This window comes from Sceloporus occidentalis, unplaced genomic scaffold (assembly GCF_023333645.1).
Source record: "Sceloporus occidentalis isolate IW3139 unplaced genomic scaffold, rSceOcc1.0.p SCAF_67, whole genome shotgun sequence".
Classification (NCBI taxonomy): Eukaryota; Metazoa; Chordata; class Lepidosauria; order Squamata; family Phrynosomatidae; genus Sceloporus; species Sceloporus occidentalis.
Window position 1 is genome coordinate 2,333,598 of NW_028317047.1, and position 21,682 is coordinate 2,355,279.

The 21,682-nt window shown below is 38.0% G+C and overlaps 1 protein-coding gene across 1 annotated transcript in view; it reads right to left on the reverse strand.

The window, feature by feature from the left end:
* LOC149286621 (inactive serine/threonine-protein kinase ULK4-like) overlaps positions 1-21,682 on the reverse strand; it is a 274,564-nt gene that overhangs the window by 140,118 nt on the left and 112,764 nt on the right. Inside the window, exons 25-29 of the mRNA XM_089493843.1 lie at positions 19,803-19,854; positions 19,601-19,695; positions 6,992-7,043; positions 6,748-6,892; positions 3,596-3,688 (exon numbers count right to left, since the gene is read on the reverse strand). Of these exons, the coding sequence (XP_089349969.1) occupies positions 3,596-3,688; positions 6,748-6,892; positions 6,992-7,043; positions 19,601-19,695; positions 19,803-19,854 (437 nt within the window). The remainder of the gene's footprint in view (positions 1-3,595; positions 3,689-6,747; positions 6,893-6,991; positions 7,044-19,600; positions 19,696-19,802; positions 19,855-21,682) is intronic.

The following is a 21,682-nucleotide window of genomic DNA, read 5'->3' on the forward strand; positions in this document are numbered from 1 at the left end:
GGGGAAGAGCCTTTTTCAGCAGAAGGGGTAGAAGTTACATTTACAATTCAGTTTTGATGTTTTGATGAGCCAACTTTGTCTGTGTGGCCAAGTTCTATGTTCCTATAACATACCGTATTTGCTCGATTATAAGACGACCCTGATTGTAAGACGACCCCCCAAATCTGAATATTAATTTAGGAAAAAAAGAAAAAGCCTTAATATAAGACGACCCTATAGGAAAAAAGTTTTACCAGTAAATGTTAATTCATGTAAACTATTTTTTTTTTAATAAAAGCTATGATTGAGAAAAATATTTTGGTTTTATTTCCTTCTATTTTCCAACCTGCCCCCCCAGTTATGCACATCTGCCCCAGAAATGCCTTATACCCCCTATATGCCACTGTGCCCCATGATATGTCTTTTAACCCTATATGCCACTGCACCCCATGATATGCCTTTTGACCCCCTATGTGCCACTCTGCCTCCAGAAATGCCTTATACCCCTATATGCCACTCTGGCATTAAGGGGGTTAAAAGGCATATTATGGCCAGAGTGGCGTATAGAGTGTTAAAAAGGCATTTCTGGAGGCAGAGTGGCATTAAGGGGGTTAAAAGGCATTTCATAGAACACTCTGCCTCCAGAAATGCCTTATGCCGCCCATTTAACACTCCCCCCCACCCCAAACTTACCGGTGCTTCTGACTCCCCTGTCATGCAGCCGGGGCAGCGGGGGGGGGGGGGAGACAGGAGGATCCAGGTCCCCGGGCAGCTGCGGGGGATCTGGATCTTAGTCGTCTCATAGTCAGACCTATTTGAGGTCTGATTATAAGACGACCCCGATTATAAGACGAGGGGTATTTTTCAGAGCATTTACGGTACTTAAAATGAAAGTGCATCAAAATATAAAAGATGAGGTTTGTAAAAGAGTTTTATAACAATGTATTACATAAAAATAAATTCACTTTTTTAACCGAGGTTGATCATTGTAATTATTTTAAAAAAGGGTAGAGATTTAGTTTTTGTCATTAGTGTCACTGAATTTTTGTAATGAGTGCCAGACGATTATAGCTAGGTGAATATTTGTGTTAAAGCACCAGGTTAATAAAGTGCAATATTTACAAGGACTTCAAATAAAGCATCAAGTATTATTACCTACATACTTAAAATTTTATTTATAATAATGATAAAAAACAACTCTGAGCAGGGTGGTGGGGTTTCCCATTACATAAGTAGGTTTAACCCTCCAAGTTTCAATAAAATGTTATGTCAAAACATAAAAAATACAAATCAAACCAAATTATAAATATATATATATATATATATATATATATATACACACTCAAGAAAAACAAAAAAAAATGGAGCACTTAAGGGACTTGAGTGTATATTATACACACATAACAACGAGCAAATGCGAAGAAGAATACGCTGAAATATATGCCCCTAAACTTTCTACAAAATTGATTAGAAAGAGCAATGTAAATCTCTCAAATATTAACTGGCTTGTTATTATTATGAAAGCTAGAGGGGCTTAATTACCTCCATCATTTACTCTGGTTGGTTGTTTCATAATTAATTAGTCATTCCCATGATTAACTCCTGCAAGCGCTGAGTAACCTTAATCTGCTGCGTTTTAAAACACACCTTTAAGTCTTAAATTAGCAAACGGAGCTGCTGTTGTTAAAGATAACATTAATGATTAATAGGGGTGTATAGTTTATAGAGATTAATAACATCTGTTTAACTTTTTTTTTTTTTGCGCTACATTTTCTATTTATACCAACCACAGCAATAATTTGTTTTGTTAGAAACACATTTCTTACTATGTAAAGAACACCAAATTAAAGGCATATTATATTTTACAGGTTCTGCCAAAACAACGATGGAAACCCACAAGCTAGAAGTATTGGAGAGAGAGAAGCTCTGCTCTGCCACTTGTCTAGCTCCATAATTGTATAGATCCAAAAGCCATGTAAGTCAGTGCTCCTCAACCCTCTGCTCAAGGCACATTGAACAGTCCAAGATCTAGGCATTACTTAGGTGTGTCTAAGGTGTTTAAGGTGTTTTTGTTAATTTTGCAACAGCTTAGACACACCTGAGTAATACCTAAATACTGGACTGTTAGATTTGAGGAGTGGGTTGAGGAGCACTGCATTAAGTGAACAGCCAAGAATAGCGCACCTGCTGCACCATTAGTGGATAGTATCCCACTCAGTGTTTTGATGACGGCAGGCAGGGTCGGTGAAGTCTCCAGGGTGCCATGTGTGTGCCAGTGTCTACAGTTAAATGTCAAGCTCAGTGGGGACTGTGAGTCATCATCACACTGTGTGAGGCTTTTGTTCACTTGCGAGAAGAGAGTGGACTTACTATTGTAGCAGACATTGCATTTGGTGGGATGGAGGCAGAGCATGGAGTGGAGGAAAATGTATGAATAAAGGCTTGGCGTGATGGAGGCAGGAAGATAATATGACAGGGTAGCGTTCTAGTCAATGTGTTACCCATCCCTGGTGCTACGTGGGTGGTTAGGTGCAGACCAACTGGTTTAATTGTAGTGTGTGTTTAGACAGCATTTGGGGCGGGAGAGAAAAAAATAAAGCAATGTGGGGATTTTTTGGTATGTCATTTTAATGACTGGCATATATATATATATATATATATATATATATATATATGTACACTAGTAGAAACTGAAGTAAAAGTATTTATGAGTTGTCTACAAAAAAATAGTAGTTTAAATTCTCGTGTGTCCTCCCTGTAAACCTCTAAGCATCTCCTCTCATCATCCCTAAAAAATCAAACACACAGGCAGTCTGGCTGACAAAGTAATTCCTCATAAAACACTATGTTCATTGTGAGACTGTTAGCATTGGCCTAAAAAACAAACTATCCCATTGTTATAGTAAACAATGCAGTCAATAGACACTTGAAAATGACAGCTAGATTACCACCTGTAGAGAACTAGGAGTTGTCTGTAAATTTACAGACAAAGATTAAGAGTATGAGATGTAACCGTATGGGTTTTTGAATGGGAGGACAAGTTACGGAAATGGATACCAACTATTTCTCCAGTGGTTATTCCCAAACCCTCATGATTAGAAAGGGCACAGTATCCTTTAACCATGTCATGTATGTTGTGTTTAAGTAAGAAGATGGAAAATATGGTACAATGTAAGTTCTGGTATAATGTAAGTTTTCTAACATAACAGTAAACTTGAGGCTTTTAGCCATACTGGGAACTTCCCAGAGTAGGCTTCCTAGGTCTCTACTGGGTGAGTTGCTTTGTCATGGAGCAGGGTTAGCCACATGTAATGGCTAGACAACATGTGTGTGGACCTGGAGGAATAAGGGCAGGGGGTAGGTGGTGAGAAGTGTGACCAAAAGATGCTCCCTGCTAAAAGAATGAAGCAACTGTCCTAAATACTTGGGAAACCAGAGACTCTGGGTCAAACCTGGACTGTTCCCAGGTATGTTTATATCCCAACAATTGCTGCCCATTCAGATGACAAAAAAAGTATATTAAAAGCAACACAAATAGACTGCTAATGTGAAATGAATAATAGCATTACACTGACAAATTCAAATGCAGGTTCACCGTGGGCACTTGTGTATTTACCTGACAAACCCTGGACTGTATTCGGTCAGAGGCACCAAGAGTTTTAGGGCATACACTGGGACGGGATCTGGTTCCAGTAGGATTTGGTCATATCTTGAGCACAAAAGAAAAGAACAGAAAAAAAACATTTTAATGTAATTGCAATGTTGTACCCATTAAGAGGAGAAGTGATTTTATAGTCCTGGCTGGATCCCTGCGCTCATAGGCAAAATACAGACTAATAATGCAACTGGTATTATGTCAGAGACAGATTATTTGTAATAACTATAGAACAGGGCAGAGTATAACCACTCCCTTACATAATGTCCCAGGCAGCTGCCAAGTATGCCTTATGGGAAATAACAAGAAACAAAACACCATAGTGAACGTTATAACTTTAAATGCAATAGGGAACCCACAGGAATGTCCAGTTTATTACAGCAACTTATTCTAAAATGTATAATAAAATCAGAGGAAAGGTAATTTATGTGGTTTATAGCAGAACAATTTTAACAGCCAAGAAGGTATTCAACAATAGAGGTCAATATAAAATCACATAATGTTAAGCACAAACAGCAGAATTTTAGATGCTGGGGACCTTGCTACAAATTTTGTCCACAACTGATAACGTGGTCATACGCTTTCTACGCAGATGAACTAGAGCGCAGATTGAATTCATTAATAATACCAATAAAGATTTTGAGATGCAGGGATCATCGGGAAGGGGCATGTTTTTAGGAACCCTAACCTACCTAGTGATTTTGTTCTGTTCTTTAATTTGGGAGTAGCTTTGTGTCAGGGAGCACAGGACTTGAACCAGCAACCCTGAGCACGGTAGAGTTTTCAGCTGCCAGTGTTGCTGCCAGGTGGCTCAGTAATCACTAGGGTTCTTGTCTCCTCATGTCCCAGTACAGTTTGTATCATGTTCTTGACATACCTGTTGCTCGCTACTTATCAGAGGCCTTTTATAACTAGTGTTGCCCCCAGCCTCCCTTGGCGGAGTATTGGCCTTGGTCTGTGTGAATCTGATATTTGCATTCTGGCTTTTGATCTTGGACCGTTCTTCGTTTATGCCTTACAAGACTGCTGCCAGCCTAGCTGTAGCGGAGAGCGGTTTCCAACCAGGCGCATCTGAACTGGCCTGCCCACACATGGTTCTGAGCCTGAAATTGACCCTAACCCAGTCTGCAGGGACAAACTATGTTCTAACCCTGCTTCTACAACAAATTGCTCTGCTGACCAACTATATTTGGGCGCAACAGGAGAACTTTATTTTACTAGTCAAAGAGCAATATAATCCCTATTATCTGATCAAAGCACCACTGCACAAAGATATACACAGTGTGGCTTCAGCGGCATAAGACACCAGCAGCCACCAAACCGTCTGTCAGGACTGTCACGAACTTGGAACTACAACTGCATCCCCGACACAGTTAAACATCCTTTTGTTCAACAAAAACCTTCATTAGCAGGCCGACAGCTAAGAAAGCGAGAACTGACATCAAGCAAATATCATTAAGCAGAGCCAAGGGTACTCAGAGATCAGCATCCCAACAATTCCCAACGTAGACAAAAATACCTACTTTAGAGCAGGCATAGACTGAAAATGCTACAGTTAAGCTGCAACATCTTACAGATGATACTGTCCTGATATCAGGAGCTCACTTGGTCCGTAGCTCAGGGAGAAGAACTGTATGTGGAAGCAGCCACAAACTGCGGTCATCTACCAATAGTATGTCTCGGTGTGTGTTATTGATGAATATCTAGTCGTGTTAGCGTGTCTGGGTGTGTGTGCATGTCAGTGTTGAGTGTATGTGTGCATGTGAGTTAGCGTGCATGTCTGGATGTGGGTGGGTGTGTCAATGTGAGTGCTCTGGATCTGCCCCTGATGCAATGGTATTTTTAGGGAGACCCAATACCATACCTTGTATAATTTTCCTTGAAATTGGATTCAAACTCAAAATTATTTACATCTTTAACACTACTGAATTACACTTGTTCAAATGCTCACCTTGTCATAAAAGCCAAGCGTTTTTACAATTTTCAGCTTGAGAATAAATTACATTTTTGTGTATGGCTTCTTTTAAAAACCGTGCATGGAAAAAAAGTTCTTTAAAAACTTGGATTTCAACCAATCACCAAGGTATAAGATTATAAAGAAAACAAGAAAGATTATATTACATATTGCTACAAATATGCATTAAGAAATTTTGTTGGTGTGCTGTACTATATTTTAACCTGGTCTTTTTGTTAAATTATTTTATTCAATCTTTTGTATTTCCACAAAGTATTTGCGGTACAGAGGAAATATGCTGATACTCTTAGAAGCTTCTACAGATACCGAGCCCAATTCTGAAAGGAACAAATATATATGTTTCATTATACGTGGGTTAAGATGCAGCAGGTTACAGTAATTCAAAGCAAAACCAATTTCAAGAGCCTTCACAGAAAGTACAATTTATTAAAAGTGTACATGCATTATAATATGGAGATTAGTAAATATTTTACATAAACTTAAAAGTTTCTAACTAAACATAAGAATGTTCAGTAAGATTTCAAGGTAATAGACGTCTAGGAAAGAAATACAGATGTAATTTTACAGAAGCAATACACAACGTTATTAAAATAAATAGAAATGACCTTTAAAATCCAAATTATTCTAAAAATAAAGAAAGAATTGTGATAAAAACAGACAAACTGATGAATAATAATGCACTGTTTATTGCTATACATAAGGTTAGAAAATGGTAACGTCTAAATTGTACATTTGCCCTTCTAGAATCCTGACAGGTAATTTATTTTTCAGGAAACCAGTTAGTGAAGCCACAAGCACTAAAGATTGTAGTTACACAGATACAGAGCACAGGCTCAATAGATGTGTTAGCTTAGAGATGTATCACGGCTGGGTGTTTGCCTAGGTCTGACCCAAAGCAGTGCCCTAACCGCCCACCACCGCTTACAGCGGCAGCCGCCATTCTCTATGCAGAGAGCTTGGACAGTACATGTCACATCATTTGTCTCTGCATTAAAAAGTTTCCAAAATGAAATTAAGTTTCTAGGTATTCCGAAGCGATAGAAAAGAAATCTACGTAATTAATCTGGGAGTCGTACTTTTCCTACCCCTTCTCCTGAACCACTTCTCAAATGAGATCAGTAGAGAACTTTCTACTTACTGTGGAAGCAAAGCACTTTTGACCAAGCACAAGAATGTGCTATTTGATGTAAGGGCTTTCTCTCTCCCCTTGGCCATAGCTTCGTGGTTCACAAGCAGTGATGTGGTTTCAGCAAGAAGCCGCAAGCTGAAGAGCCTCCATTCCACTAGTAGACATAAAGTGCCAAGTATGTTACCAAGCTGCAAGTTAATTGAAACAGAATGTTCAAACTGGAGAAATGAGTGCTTGATGTGGGTACGCTTACCATTCTGGCTGGATACCAAGGAAGCTAAAGGTGGGAGGATGTAGTCCACAACCTAAAATCGAATGAGAAAGGGATCTGGAATGAATTATGGCAGGAGCAGAAATAGAACAGATATACCACAAACTATAGGGCTTTGTAGGCAAAGCCTCTAATTACATATATCATTTGAATGTGTAGATACATAACTAAGTAATGAATTAACTTTTCTGTTTTTTATATGTTCTTCATAGTTGTTTATAATACAAAAACGTTCCAAATAGTTTTTAGCTTTGAATGTTATATATGTGTACCTGCTGGAAAAGCCCCAGTCACTCCATCGACACACCGTTGTATTAGTTAGCAGTGAATCTACAGCACCATAAAGTCTCCTTGTTAGTTCAACTGGGCTGTGTCAAGCCATCTTTAATACACGACCGACAACAATGGCAGCTTCCAGGTCGACGGATAAAGGAAGTTTGTTGGAACAAAATGAGATAGAACCAGGTTTTATGAATACTAACCCATGTTACTATGTACAACACTGGATCTTATGCTCAAATAATGGGACTTCAAGTAAGAAAATCAAGCCCTGGGCATTACTATATCACATAACAGTTCTACTGCAAACACGTTCCCTCCTCTGAGTAGTGAAGTCAGTATGGAAAGTGCATATAATCTAGTGAAATAAACAGTTTATCAAACTTGGGGTCAGGCTTTAGTGTAGGCCACGAGATGCTCACTGTACCTTCGCTATACTTAATTGCTGAGTTAATAAAATACAAAGACCTCTAGTCTCTCTGATCACCTATGATTGTCTTACAAATGTTAGCCAAAAATTACCGACCCTCTCCTGTAAGCACACAAAGAGGGTTGTGAGCAGTAGCGTACCTAGCGGGGGGTGGGGCGGTCCGCTCCCTTGCGAGCCTTCTCCTCCAGCGGCGGACATTACTGTCCGTCTCTGGAGGGGTGCCGGCAAGTTGGCACCCCCCTGATGAGAGGCACCCGGTGCGGACCGCCCCACCCCCCGCTAGGTACGCTACTGCTCACAACCCTCTTTGAACTGGCTTAAAATCACTCAAGGGAGCCGGAGGTCTGTTAAAGACCTCCGATACCGCTCCCTGGCGATCCACGCGGCAACTGCTGCTGTGCGCCGGGGTTTGTTGTCAGATCCCGGCGCACAACACTGAAGCCGCGCCCACCGCCGTCCGTGCCCTCTGAACCGGAAGAAGACAGAAGAAGAGGAGCGAAGAGGAAGAAAAGGAGCTTACTGCTGTAAGAAGAAAAGAGGAAAGGTAGGAAATCATACAGTGAGAGTGGATTGGTATGTGTGGAATCTGTGGATTGGTATGTATGGAATCTGTGGATTGGTATGTGTGGATTGGTATGCGTGGAATCTGTGGATTGGTATGTGTGGAATCTGTGGATTGGTATGTGTGGATTGGTATGTGTGGAATCTGTGGATTGGTAAGTGTGGATTGGTAAATGTGTGAGAGTGCTGGGTGTTATGCTGTACCATTTCCAATGTCTTTTTCATTATATAATTATGCTCTAAAGTACATCATAACTCCCATCACTCTATACTGTTCCATACAGTGGCAGAGCTGGGAGACAGAGGCCTTGCACCCCCACCGCAGGACTCCTGAAAGGTAAGTGAACTTCAAAGGGGGAGAGGGTAGATAGGGAGAAGGGAGTGAGATGGGGGTAGATAGGGCAGAAGGGGGTGAGAATGGGTAGCTAGGGAGAAAGGAGGGTAGCAAGAATATTGAAATAAAGAGTCAGAATGAGAGAGCGAAAATGAATGGATTAATGTGTGGATGAATTGTTTGAATGAGTGAGAGAATTAATGAATTTGTGAGAATGCATCAATGAATATGTGTAAATAATTTGTATAAAAGAATAAATGATTGTGTGAATGAATTGAGTGAATGAAAGTGAATTAGTGAGTGACTGTAAAAGTGTTTGTGTTAATCATAGGTGTCTAGTTGATTTGTCAAAAAGGCAAAGATGGTATAAGCAGGGTGTTTATGGGACAAAAATGGCACAGGCAGGGTGTTTATGGGACAAAGATGGCACAGGTAGCGTGTTCATGGGACAAAGATGGCGTACACTCGACTGTTTGGGAACAATGCTGACTCATGCTGGGCTGTTTAGGGGCAAAGGTGGCACGTCCTATGTGTGTGTTATTTGGGTGCTGGTTAGGTTCTATGTGGGCAATGTGGACGCTGTTTTTTTTGGAGGGTTATTAAAGAAAGCACTATTATATGTTCAGTAAATGTTATTTAAACGTATTTATTTTACTTATAAGTTATTAATTTATTTTTTCAGATTTCTTGTTGTTTACAGTTGACATACAGTTTACAAATTGGTGCAATAAATATTCTTAACATAATTTTGTAGATGTCTTTACATTTGGTGTGGGGGGGGTGCCACTTACAGGATCCGCCCCGGGTGCCAAATACTCTAGGTACGCCCCTGGTTGTGAGTATATGTGGTATAACTGCACTGGGTCATGGGAAAAATGTTTGAACACTGTTATAAGCACGCTAGTATATAACATTATCAATCCAAGTGGAGTAAGTGTCCTTGTCCTCCTAATATAAGGCACTGTAAGGAACATCTAAGGTACTGTTTTTTAACTTGAGGGTGTGCTTTATGTAATAGTTCAGAATGCTGGGGGTTTTTTTGTTTTTTTTTTTATATTGAGATTCTAGTTTATATACATATTCACTTCCTTGAAGTAATGCTGTATATTGTTACTATTTTTATTTTAGCCAACTGTCCACAAAAACGCTTTAATTCACACATCACTATAATAAATGATTCAGGTACAGGGTACCATAGACAGAGAGATGGCTACTCCAGATGAGACACAATACGTGGAAATATACTTGTAGATATCAATGGCTGAAAAGGAAAAGAATCAAGGTGTTGCAATGGCCCAGCCGAAGTCCAGACCTCAACTCGATTGAAATGCTGTGGCGGGACCTTAAGAGAGCTGTGCATAAACAAATGCCTGCAAACCTCAATGAACTAAAGCAACGTTGTAAAGAAGAGTGGGCCAAAGTTCCTCCACAACGATGTGAGAGACTGAAGTCATACAGAAAACAATTACTTTTAGTTATTTCTGCTAAAGGTGGTTCTACAAGCTATTGAATCATAAGGTGTACTTTGTTTTTCACACATGGCTTCTCCATTTTGGCTTTATTTTTGTTGAATAAATCATGACACGTGTAATATGTCATGTGCTGTTCATCTGAGGTTGTATAAACCTAATTTTTAGACCTGTTAAAAACAGATTATTGTTTTTTGACTCTATACGTAAAACTATAGATTTCAAAGACTTTTTTCATGCAACTGTATATACGTGAACATAAATACACACACACACATATATATATATATATATATATATATATATATATATTTTACACACACAAATTCCCCCTTTAGTATGCCGTAGGTTGATTACCAATTAATTTCTTAACTTTAGAATCAATTTCCCTTTCTGAATTCTTGCAGGGAAGGAATTTGGACTTCTCCTAGCATTTAAAGTAAACCCAGAGAATGCCCCACGGGACATACTAACCTTTCAATGTGTCTTGGCCTCTGGAACCTTGCACAAATAAATGCTTCTGGCCAGGAAGAGGTTTCTTCTATTAGCATTTTTTGTATTGATCAGCAACATTGAGAACATTGCTTTCTTAAATTCTCAGAGGCCATTGTTTTCTGTCAGGTATTAGTCATCTCTATTCATGAATTCACAATTCTTTGCTAGACTCCAATTAAATATGTCCTTGGTACCTTAAAGAACTCTTTTTATGGGTATGTTGCTGAAATAGGGCAGCCATATCCATCAGAAATACATCCTGGATGTTAAATAATTAGCAGGATCTATGTTTGTGCATAAACACTTAGTTTGCTAATTTAAAGATCAAACTTAATAGAAAAGTCAGAGGGTTCTTGCATGAGTGCATGTTCTTTTTCCTAGGATATGAAGTTTCAATGTGCCAAGTGCTTGGTAATGCAATAACCATAACAATGCAAACCGAATAACACATACTAACCAGTACTCTTTATTAACTTTGTTCTTTCAGTTAGCCTGTGGTTTAGAAAATCATTCTTTTGAGAAATTTTGATTTTTAATTATATGTTTATAGGGTCTGCCAATGGCTATGAGAAGGCAATATTTAGCCAACAGGCCATCAGCCAGTAATTTATTTAGAAGTTTAATGTGAAGATGGTAAAAGACAATCAATATGCACAACACATTAAATTATAGGTGCACTAGTGTATTTCTAGTGCAAAATAAGCAGTAGTAGTTTATATATATTACTTCAACCACATTGTTTCTAGAATAACAGTGTAACACTAATACTGAGACAGGGGTCATAAGAATTTAAAGAACGTAAATACATATAAAATAGATAGCTATTTTTTAATATTACTGTTGATTTTAACATGATTTAGGAGGAGGTAAATGTGTGTGTAATCTGCAAAGTATCATTCAGTCATCACAAAGCCAGTAACTTGAAATACCTCTATGATGCAAATCACAAACACTTTTTGTCTGATAATCCACCATAAATCAAATTTACAAAAAACAAGTTAACTATGTTAAAATTATCTATCCAGCAGACACTGGTGACAATGTTTGGCAAGAAGGCCAATCCAACGACTGAAGCCAGTTTTGTTATATCATGGAATATTGCATGTGCTAAACGCCCATATTCTGATGGCAAATTTATTAAGAATATAGCTGAAGTTGTTGCAGTGTTAGATCCAAATGATAAAGAACTTCAGCGACTAGCAACACTACAGAAAGGCATATCTCCCAGATCAGTGCTGATGTTGCACCCAAAGTGCAAAATGATATAAAGACTTTGCTTTCATTCAGCTTAGCCGACGAATCTACAGACAACCCACAACCGGCAGTATTTGTTTCCTCTGATGTAACTGTGAAAGAAGATATGTTGGACATAATGGCAATAAAAGAAACAACTCAGGGTACCGACATTAAAAACGCAGTTGAAAAAGCTTTAAGAAGCTGGATAAACCACTGGATAAACTCTTCAGTGTTGCAACACATGGCACACCTGCAATGGTGAGGAAAAATGTAGGATTCATTGAATTTAATGAAAAAAACACCTAGCTGCAAGATTCTTCAAGTATGAAGATGCAATTAAATCTGTTCTTGAAATTTACAAATTCAAACATTTAAAGGGGAAGATCCGTTGAATTATTTAGTTAAGAATTGGAGCTTGAAGATAAACCCAGTTATGTCTACTGCGATGTGGGGTGGCTGTCAAACCAGCATTGTCTTAAGTAGGTTTGTAGATCTCTTGGAGCCCTTTTGTTGCTTTTCTTAAAGAAAAGAATATTCAAGCCTCAACTGAAAAATAATGAATGAATGCAAGATCTAATGTTCCTTGCTGATAAATCATCTACAAAATCTCAACTTGACACTCCAACAGAACGAAAATATTTGTTCTGATCTTACTCACACAATTTTCAGCTTTTAGAATTAAATTATACTATTTTAAAACCAGATATATTGTCCTCAAACCTAAGTTACTTTCACAAAAGGAAAGTAAACTAATTCCCGAATATTGAGATAAAAAACACAACTGGAAAAATAAAAAGCTAAATTACAAGGAGTACATAATAGTTTCATAGAAAGGTTGGAGACTCTTTTGCCTTTCTTGTAAATCCATGGTTGATGCAATCAATACTGGTTCTCCAATTCTCAAGCCTCTGATTACAGAATCATCTGCTGTGGAAATTGAACTAAGAGAATTACCGGATGATCTGGATCTAAAGATGATCCATAAATCCCAGTCTGCAACTGAGATCTGGAATCAAGTTCCAGAAATAAAATATCCTGAACTTAAGAAAACCACTGTACGACACATTTCAATTTTTAGCACCACATACAGCTGTGAGTCACTGTAGTCTGCAAATAAGTTCAAGCATTGTGCAATTCTTACACATCAAGAACTAAAAGAGCTTATTCGTACAGGTTTGAGAATATAACCAAGATGGAAACTCACAAGACCTCTACTATCAGTAAATAGCCTTTGAAAATAGTTTGTATATATATGTGTACATAGTGATTATTGAATATAGTTTATAGTATTTATTAGACTTGTGCATTCAGATTCATCCGAATTGCAATTTTAAACAAGAACCCCTGAAAACAAGGAAGGGGCCAAAAAAAGCAAGCAAAAACGAAGACATTTCCGTTAAAATCGAGTTGGTGCTTTCACTCTCACCAACACATTAACCTACTTTCTCATTCACTCACACTCTCTTGGAATGTCTCCCTACCTTCTCTGCTGACTACTTCCATGTCCCTGTTTCTGTGCTGCGCACGAGATTGTGACAGCATAGTACCAAGCATTTGAGATTAAACAAAAAACAAAACAAGGATACTTTGCTGTACAGATGTCAAATACATACTTGAACATTTACCACACCCACGGCCCCAAAGCACCGCCCACTCCACTCAACCCACATAATTTAGCTCCACCTAGTACATACGGTCCAGATTCACAAACTGACTTCAATGCAACCGCAGGACTTGCCATTGCCAGGAAGCCTTTTGGCATCTGCCAGTGCTCAGAAGGCTAATGTGCCACCAAGGAGTAGACCAAGAGTTAAAACTCTTATGTTAAACTAAATTGATTTTCCTAGGTCAGCTATCTTGTTTTACACACATATTATATAATATATATATATATATATATATATATATATATATATATATATATATATATATATTACATAATGTTAATATACACATTTACATATACACATTCACGCACACCCACATTCCTAATGCCTATATCAGCAAATGAAAAACCATTAAATACTTTCTGATAAGAAAGAAAACAAAATGTATACCTTACCTTATGATATATATAAATATATATAGTTTGACAATAAATAATATAAATGGACAATAAATAATATAAATCATATAAAATCAACGTGGGAGGGAGTAAAGATGACATGGAGGGCATATCCGAACAAGAAAAAAAACAGCTCCCACCTTGCTTTGAATTCCAACCCCTCTTGGACTTTAGATTGCAAGCTGTAGTCACCAGTGCTCCCAACGGTCAATAGCAGTGTTTAAGCACTTACAGGTGCCCTTGTCCTGGTGGAAAGAAACAATGCCTTACATGTTTCACAGCCTTAGGCGCTTAATCATAGGCTGACACAGGTGATCACATAATGACAAAGAATAAATAGACCTCCTAAAGTGACATGTGCTTGAAATTAATTAAAGTGACACAAAAATGGTATAAAAATCACATGGAAATAATCAATATTTTAAGCCAAAAGATGGTACATATATCCACAAGGGGAGAAAAATATATCAGAAATATGCATAACCGTAATGGAACATGTATATATATCAAAGTACTCTAATGTAATACTTGGCTAATTATGCAAAATACATGAAAGCAGAAAATACTCAAATGTATCATATTCATACCTTATAACAAATTGTATAAGTGTAACACATGCTCATATGCATGTTAGAAAGACTGCATTTCGGAACAAATATACACGGTCCTGGATTTGTTATACATGCTGATGTCTTAAACACCTAGGAAATGCTTGTCCGTTTATATGTTTAACCTGTTTAATACAAAATGGATAACTAAATCACTTGCCCAATAGCAATCACATCTCCATTAAGTAAAAATATACCTAGTCCATAGTCAATCATTATATTTGTCTGTTTGCATATAAAATGCTTTTGTTTTTTTATTAGCTGATAAAGCTAAATAAACCATGGAAACAACAGGTGTCAAACAACTGCGCAAACTCCAAACCAAACATGAAGCTGTGCATTATCTTCAATAATAATAAATACCGTGTTTCCCCAAAAATAAGACATACCCATAAAATAAGCAGTAGCAGGATTCCTAAGCATTTGCACAATATAAGCCATACCCCGAAAATAAGACATAGTGATAGGCAGGGCCGGCAGATCAACCTTCAAAACTGCTGAGGGGCTGTGAGCGGGATTGAAAGCGGCACCCAGGCCGCCTCCTCCCGCCCCTGGCGCCTAATATGAAGTTAAAGGGGCCACCCATTGCCCCCCAGGCCGCCCAGAATCTACATTAAACGGCTGTGCGGCCGCCCATTTAAGTGGCCGATTCAGCCACACCAGGGCTGTCTTTAATGCCCGCAGCATCCGCGGCCGGCACACCGAGATGCCATTGCAGCCGATGTGGCTGCAAGTCTTAAAGCGGCAGTAAGACACGCTGGCCGCTTTAAAATCATTAAGCGGCCAACGTGCCTGCACAGTGCCACCCAGTGTCCTGTTCCGTGTGACTCTGCCCCCTCGAGCGGCACGTCACATTGTCAATGTGATGGGCCGCTCAAGGGGGCGGAGTCATGCGGAACAGTTCCTCGTGACAGGTAGAAGAGCACGTTGGAGGACAGCGGCAGTGAAGGATGGCAGCAAAAACGTAAGTATTAAAAAAATTACAAAATTTTTGGGGTAATAGGCGGAAGGGGAGCCATATTCAAAGGGGGGGCTGCATTGGGACAACAATTAAATACAAAATGGGGGTGGCTAGGGGGTATAAGTACACAACAGGGTGGTTGGGGCACCACATAAATCAATACACAAAGGTGGGGGGTGGGTGGCTGGGTTCAATATACACGGGTCATTAACAATGTGGGTCTCTCTCATTGTTGTACCATACTTAATAAAAATAAGACATCCCCTGAAAATAAGCCATAGTGTGTCTTCTTGAGGAAAAATAAATATAAGACAGTGTCTTATTTTCGGGGAAACACGGTAGCAGACCTCAAAGATATGTGGTTTCCCATTGTGCAAGTTGTGGTAACAAGAAAAATATGTTTTGGATTTTTAAGGTGAATACCAGATGCCCCAAAGGTATAGTCGTATTTTCTTGAACATATGGTATTTAGCGCTCCTTACTTACATCTTATTACTTATGCCCCTCGCTGAGTAGAAGTATTACTTGTTGTTTATAAGGCATAAGGTGCCTATATATATATATATATATATATATATATATATATATTGTATAATGTATATGTGTGTGTGTGTGCGCTCAACAGGTTGATGCTATTACATTGCTGTGCATATCATTGAATTTTAGTGGATTGCATCTCAAATACTTTTCATGTTTTAAATTATGGTTTTCCCAATATTACAATATTTATTGGTATGCATCATGGACTTATGGGAATCATAAGAATTTTACCATCTCTATACTATCATAGATCGATACATACAGTCTACTATAAATATGTCTCATAAAAAGATACTAGGACATAATCTTATGGTGCTAGGACATTGGGAAACCACGTATCCTTGAGGACTGCTATTCATTAATATATTTATTTCCTTTTTTTGTGCAATGACGCATGATTATTGAAGATACATATTCCTGGGCTAATGCACAGCCTCTTGTTTGGTTTGGGGTTTGTGCAGCTGTTTGAATATATGGTCAGCAATTAGTTTCAGACCCATGGTTTCCATGATTTATTTAGCTGTATCATCTCTAAAAATAAGCATTTTATAAGCCAAAATATAATGATTGGATATAAACTAGGGACATTTTTCTTAATGGAGATGCGATTGCTATTGGGCAAGTGATTTATTAATCTATTTTGTATCAAACAGGTTGAACAAATCACTGGACAAATATGTCCTAGCTGTTTAAGCCTTCAGTGTGCTATAACAAATCCAGGACCATATATATTTTTCTAACATGCAGGCCTCCCAACAGTGATATTTTACACACATAAAATCAATAGTTACACTTATCGAATTCGTTGAAATATATCAAGGTATAAATGTGATACATTTGATGAGTATTTCCAGTTTATGATGCCTGTCTCATGTATTTTGCATAATTCACCAAGGATTACTTTACGGTACTTTGATATATACATGTTTCAGAATATATACAATAGATTTTATGTAAATATAAATAGTTTATTCAATTACGGTGATGCATATTTCTTATATTCTTTTTCTCGCCTTGTAGATATATGGACTGCTTTTGACTTATAGTATTGATTATTTCCATGTCCGTTTAGGAGGTCTACTTACTCTTTGGCATTGTGTGATCATCGGTGTCAGCCTATGATTTACCGCCTAAGGGAGTGAAACATCTAAGACATTGTTTCTTTCCGCAGGACAAGGGCACCTGTAAGTGCCCAAAATAAAAGCACATTTTTGCCAAAGCTTCTAGTTGCCCAGCATTTCCATAATTGCTGGCGTGGAGTCTATCCTGTTTTTTTTATTTTTTTTTATTTCCAAATAACTTGGAAATTAATGAGGGGCATTAACAGAAAGTTAAATCCCAGCATATCTCTAGATCATACACCAAATATTACAATAAAATGTCTCTATATAAAAGAAGTTAAACATAAGTAGTTTGATTAAATAAAATAACAGCCATGCAGCAGCAGTAACATCAAGTTACATACACATATGAACTGCAGACACTGCTACACAGTGTTGAAGGCACCGTCTAAGGCGCATGACACGCCAAGCTTGCAGTCCCAAGACATTAACGTGACAGTATTGCAGACAGTAGTGGATCCAGTGCCTGACCAAGGGAGGGGCACTTCCACAAAAAAAAACCCAAGCACTCATACTGCCACACACATCCATTTTCAATCACTAACATACACACAGACATCCACACTAACATACCCCCACACAAACAATAACATACCCTGTCACACACGTAAACACAATCACATACCCAGATACACACTTACATACCCAGAAAATCACTTGCCCACAAAAACATACCAAGACACACGCTATCATACCCAGACACACACTTACCCTTACTCAACCTATTCTTCAATGTAGCCATGCTACAACTGTGGGTTACTCAACGTTATTCTCTTGCACCCCCCATTCTTTTCATATTTAAAGCCTAGTAGGAAGTGAAGAAGCTGTACAGAGTAGAGGGCAGAGAAATTATTCTTTATGCAGAGGCAACTGAGCCAGGTACACAGGGTGCATGACATCCTGGAACAGGAAATAATTGCTCTGCCCCGTACTCCGTTTCTTCGCTGGTTAGTGCTCTGCTCTCTGCACCACTTCCCTGGCTCAGACACTCAAACATTATATGCAAACACACTCACTCAGTCTAACACGGAAAAACTATTTGTGGACCCTCCCCCCAGTCTAATACTGTATATTGACACCCCCACACACTTCTCTAACACCTACACACCACACAATACACACATTCTAACAGCATACACCAACACCCAACCAAATTGAACACTAAACACTGACACACACATATACACTTCTAAATAACAATGTATTTTGAATTTTGAAATTACGGTATTTGACACTGATTATAAGGATGACCCCCAAAAATGTGAATATTAATTTCCGAAAAAAAGAAAAAGCCTGAATATAAGACTACCCTTTGGGAAAAACATGTTACTAGTAAATATTTATTCACACGTAAACTATTTTTTAATATTAATAAAAACTATGTTTGAGAAAAATGCATTTCTTGGTTTTATTTTCTTTTATTTGCCAACCTGCCCCCAGTTATGCAAATCTGCCCCCAGATATGCCTTATACCCCGTATATGCCACTCTGCTGCCCATATATGCATTTTATCCTCCGATATGCCACTCTGCCCCCCAATATGCCTTATACCCACCTATATGACACTCTGCCGCTATCATTGCCACATACATTGCCCACACACACACATATACACTGCCCTTACAAATGCCTGCCCATATCCACACATACATATAAAACACATGTCCGTATAAACACACTTATACATTGTATTTATAGCACTCAAGCAGAGGTCTGAAGAAACAGACCTTATGCTGCCTTAATTTTAGGCCGTTTAGAGGAAGATCCGTGATCTCCCCAACCGGCCCTACACCTGGAACTGTCGATTCTCTGGGGCAGTTGGCAAGTATGTGAAAGAGCGTTAAAGAGCATGGCAACAGATCTCATTTGTGAATGTAAAACGTCTTCAAAATGTTTTCATCCTAAACGAATGGGGAGGAAATGGAATATGTAGTCCGAAAACGAATAGACCAAAAAACGAAACAAAAAATGTATCCAAATAGTTTTTGGTCCATTTGCACAAGTCTATTATTTACTCATATATGTAGTTTATAAACTTTATGAATAATATTATGTACACATATTTCTTTATTGTATATATTTTTGTAAGAAAAAGGTGCATGTCTTGCAGCAACTGAAACATTTGAAGTCTATCTTACATGGCTCTTACATTAAACAAGTTTTGCCACCCCTGCTATAACAGTTAATACATAATCATAAAATAAATAAAATAAACTTTGAACCATTTGTGGTTTCTTTCCTAATGAAAGATATAAAACAATATCAACAGAAGTCATGTATTTTGAATTTTAAAATTACCAAGTCAAAATGGAAGTATATAAACTTTCAGAATAAGCTACAATTAAGAAACAGTGTGGGTCCTTTAAAACTACTAACGGTCAGTTAGCTAAGTAGTTGTAAGCATGACCCCAAAAGCTACTGATTACTTGGAAGCCTCATGGGGATTTGGCCAACTTGTTGCTAGTATTGTTTCATGTGCTGCCAAGACTTACTGGGGAGTGGTGAAGTGTCAACAAGACTGGATGCTGTGTTACTGCTTCAAACGCTGATAGAGCTGTCCTGATCAGTTCATCTGATGCAGCTTGACCTGGTCACAAAAAAAAGCCATTGTGATGTTGTAGGACTCTCGGTGACTCAATTAACCTTTGTTCTAGAATTTCTTTCATGTTGCGCATTGCCCCGAGATGCACTTACCCACTGCTCCTTCCAAATTAGTCTCACCAGCGTCCACACATTTAATTTGGTCCTGCGGAAAAAAGAAAAAAAAATGAAATATTCAGTACTTTCAATGCCTAGGAAAGAAAACTTCTCCACAATTTACGGAGACACCATACTGTATTTTGTTTGATGCAATCCATTACTGCTTGCTTACGTCAACAAAATAGGAGAACTTGCCTATCACTTGCATTCACGATAGCCTTGCATGTTTTTTTTTTGTTTTAATGAAGATATTTTGTATCGAAAACATAAATTTTAATTAGTCCTACAGTAAAAATCCATTACCCTTATATAATTACATAGATGGTACAGCACACATTTGTACTAAAACCATAGGCTCCATGCGGGGAGCTACATACTTCCCAACATCTGAAATGTTCAAAAAGGAACACATTTGTCTTACACAGGGTGTGACTAGAAGCGTGGCGGCTTGAGGTAGTGTTTTAATCAAGACTTAAGTGAATTTTAACCAATTTGGCAACTATTTATATAATTGAGTAAGGCATTTAGAGAATGACAATGTATTGCATTTACACATTTTCATTTATAAACCCATTATCTAATGATTTTAAGTGACTTTCCAGGCTTTATAACACCATGATACACTCATGCCCAGCAAACAAACTCATTCAGAGACAAAGTAATGAAACTACCCTTATGTGACATAGCTAGAAGATTCCTAAAAGTACATGTGCAGAAGTTATTTAATAGGCACTACTTATTCAGTAAAACTATAGATAAGTAATTATAAGATACTTGTTTTTTGCATATTACAGTCTTCCCCAAATATCAGAGAATACAATGTTTTCTTTCCCTTTTCACAACAGATGACAAAAGGGTTTTCTTAACTACCCCTTTGTGATACGTCTCTCCTGGTTATCTTTAGAAATATGAAAATCTGTCAGTTTTACCAACAGGGACCTATGAAACCTGCCATCTTCCTTTCTAATTTACACCAGGCTCTCTATAATTAATGTATGATCTTCAGCATGTATCTTGACAACACAGCCTCTATGATTTCAAATAAAATAGTTGTTTGTGACATAAGATAGTAGAACATATCCTAACAAAAACTAGCTCAGTTTGAAGCATTTATTTGTAGGATATGTAATTTTTCAGTATTTTGCCAGAAAGACAAAAAAACAAACACTTTTCTTCGCTGTGCATAATATTTTGCCCCACTAGTCTACAATACCCAATGTTCTGTTTAGGTGGATGCGAGAATCAAACCTTTAGTCATTTTCTCATAGGTATCCATGTCCGAAGGTTCCTCAGGGTGTGTATGAGAAAATAATGTTCTGATTATATTATTTTTGCTTCTACTTGGTATTATAACAACTCTCCACTGGGATTTAGGGATAGGCCATACTCCAATTCCATATGAATCTGTTAGTGGTCTCTGGCTAGTAATTACTATTTTAGGACATGTTTGGTGTCCTCTGGTTCATACAGTTTTCCTCTTGGTATAGTTCTTCTTAGAAGAGGGAGAGAATACCCAGAGGATATCTTTTTAGAGAATCAAAGTGGGAGAATACTGATACTGATTTAATAATCTAATTCTGCTACTCTGACAGATAGGGAACTTAATAGTATGCTTGAAAACACAGATTTATTCCCCATTCACTCACCTAGGTCAGTCATTTAAAATGAATTTACATTATCTGGCTTCAATACAGCTTTAAATGTGTATCCATATTTCAAAGCTTATAATTGATTTCTAATGTGATTTCTACAGTTAATTATAAGACAACTTCCCAGGATAGGATACTCTGAGCTTTCCCTCTTCTGGTAGAAGTGGCTTTGCATGCTGCTTCCCTGGAAAAAGAATCAATGGACCTGGAGACCCGGGAAAGCAA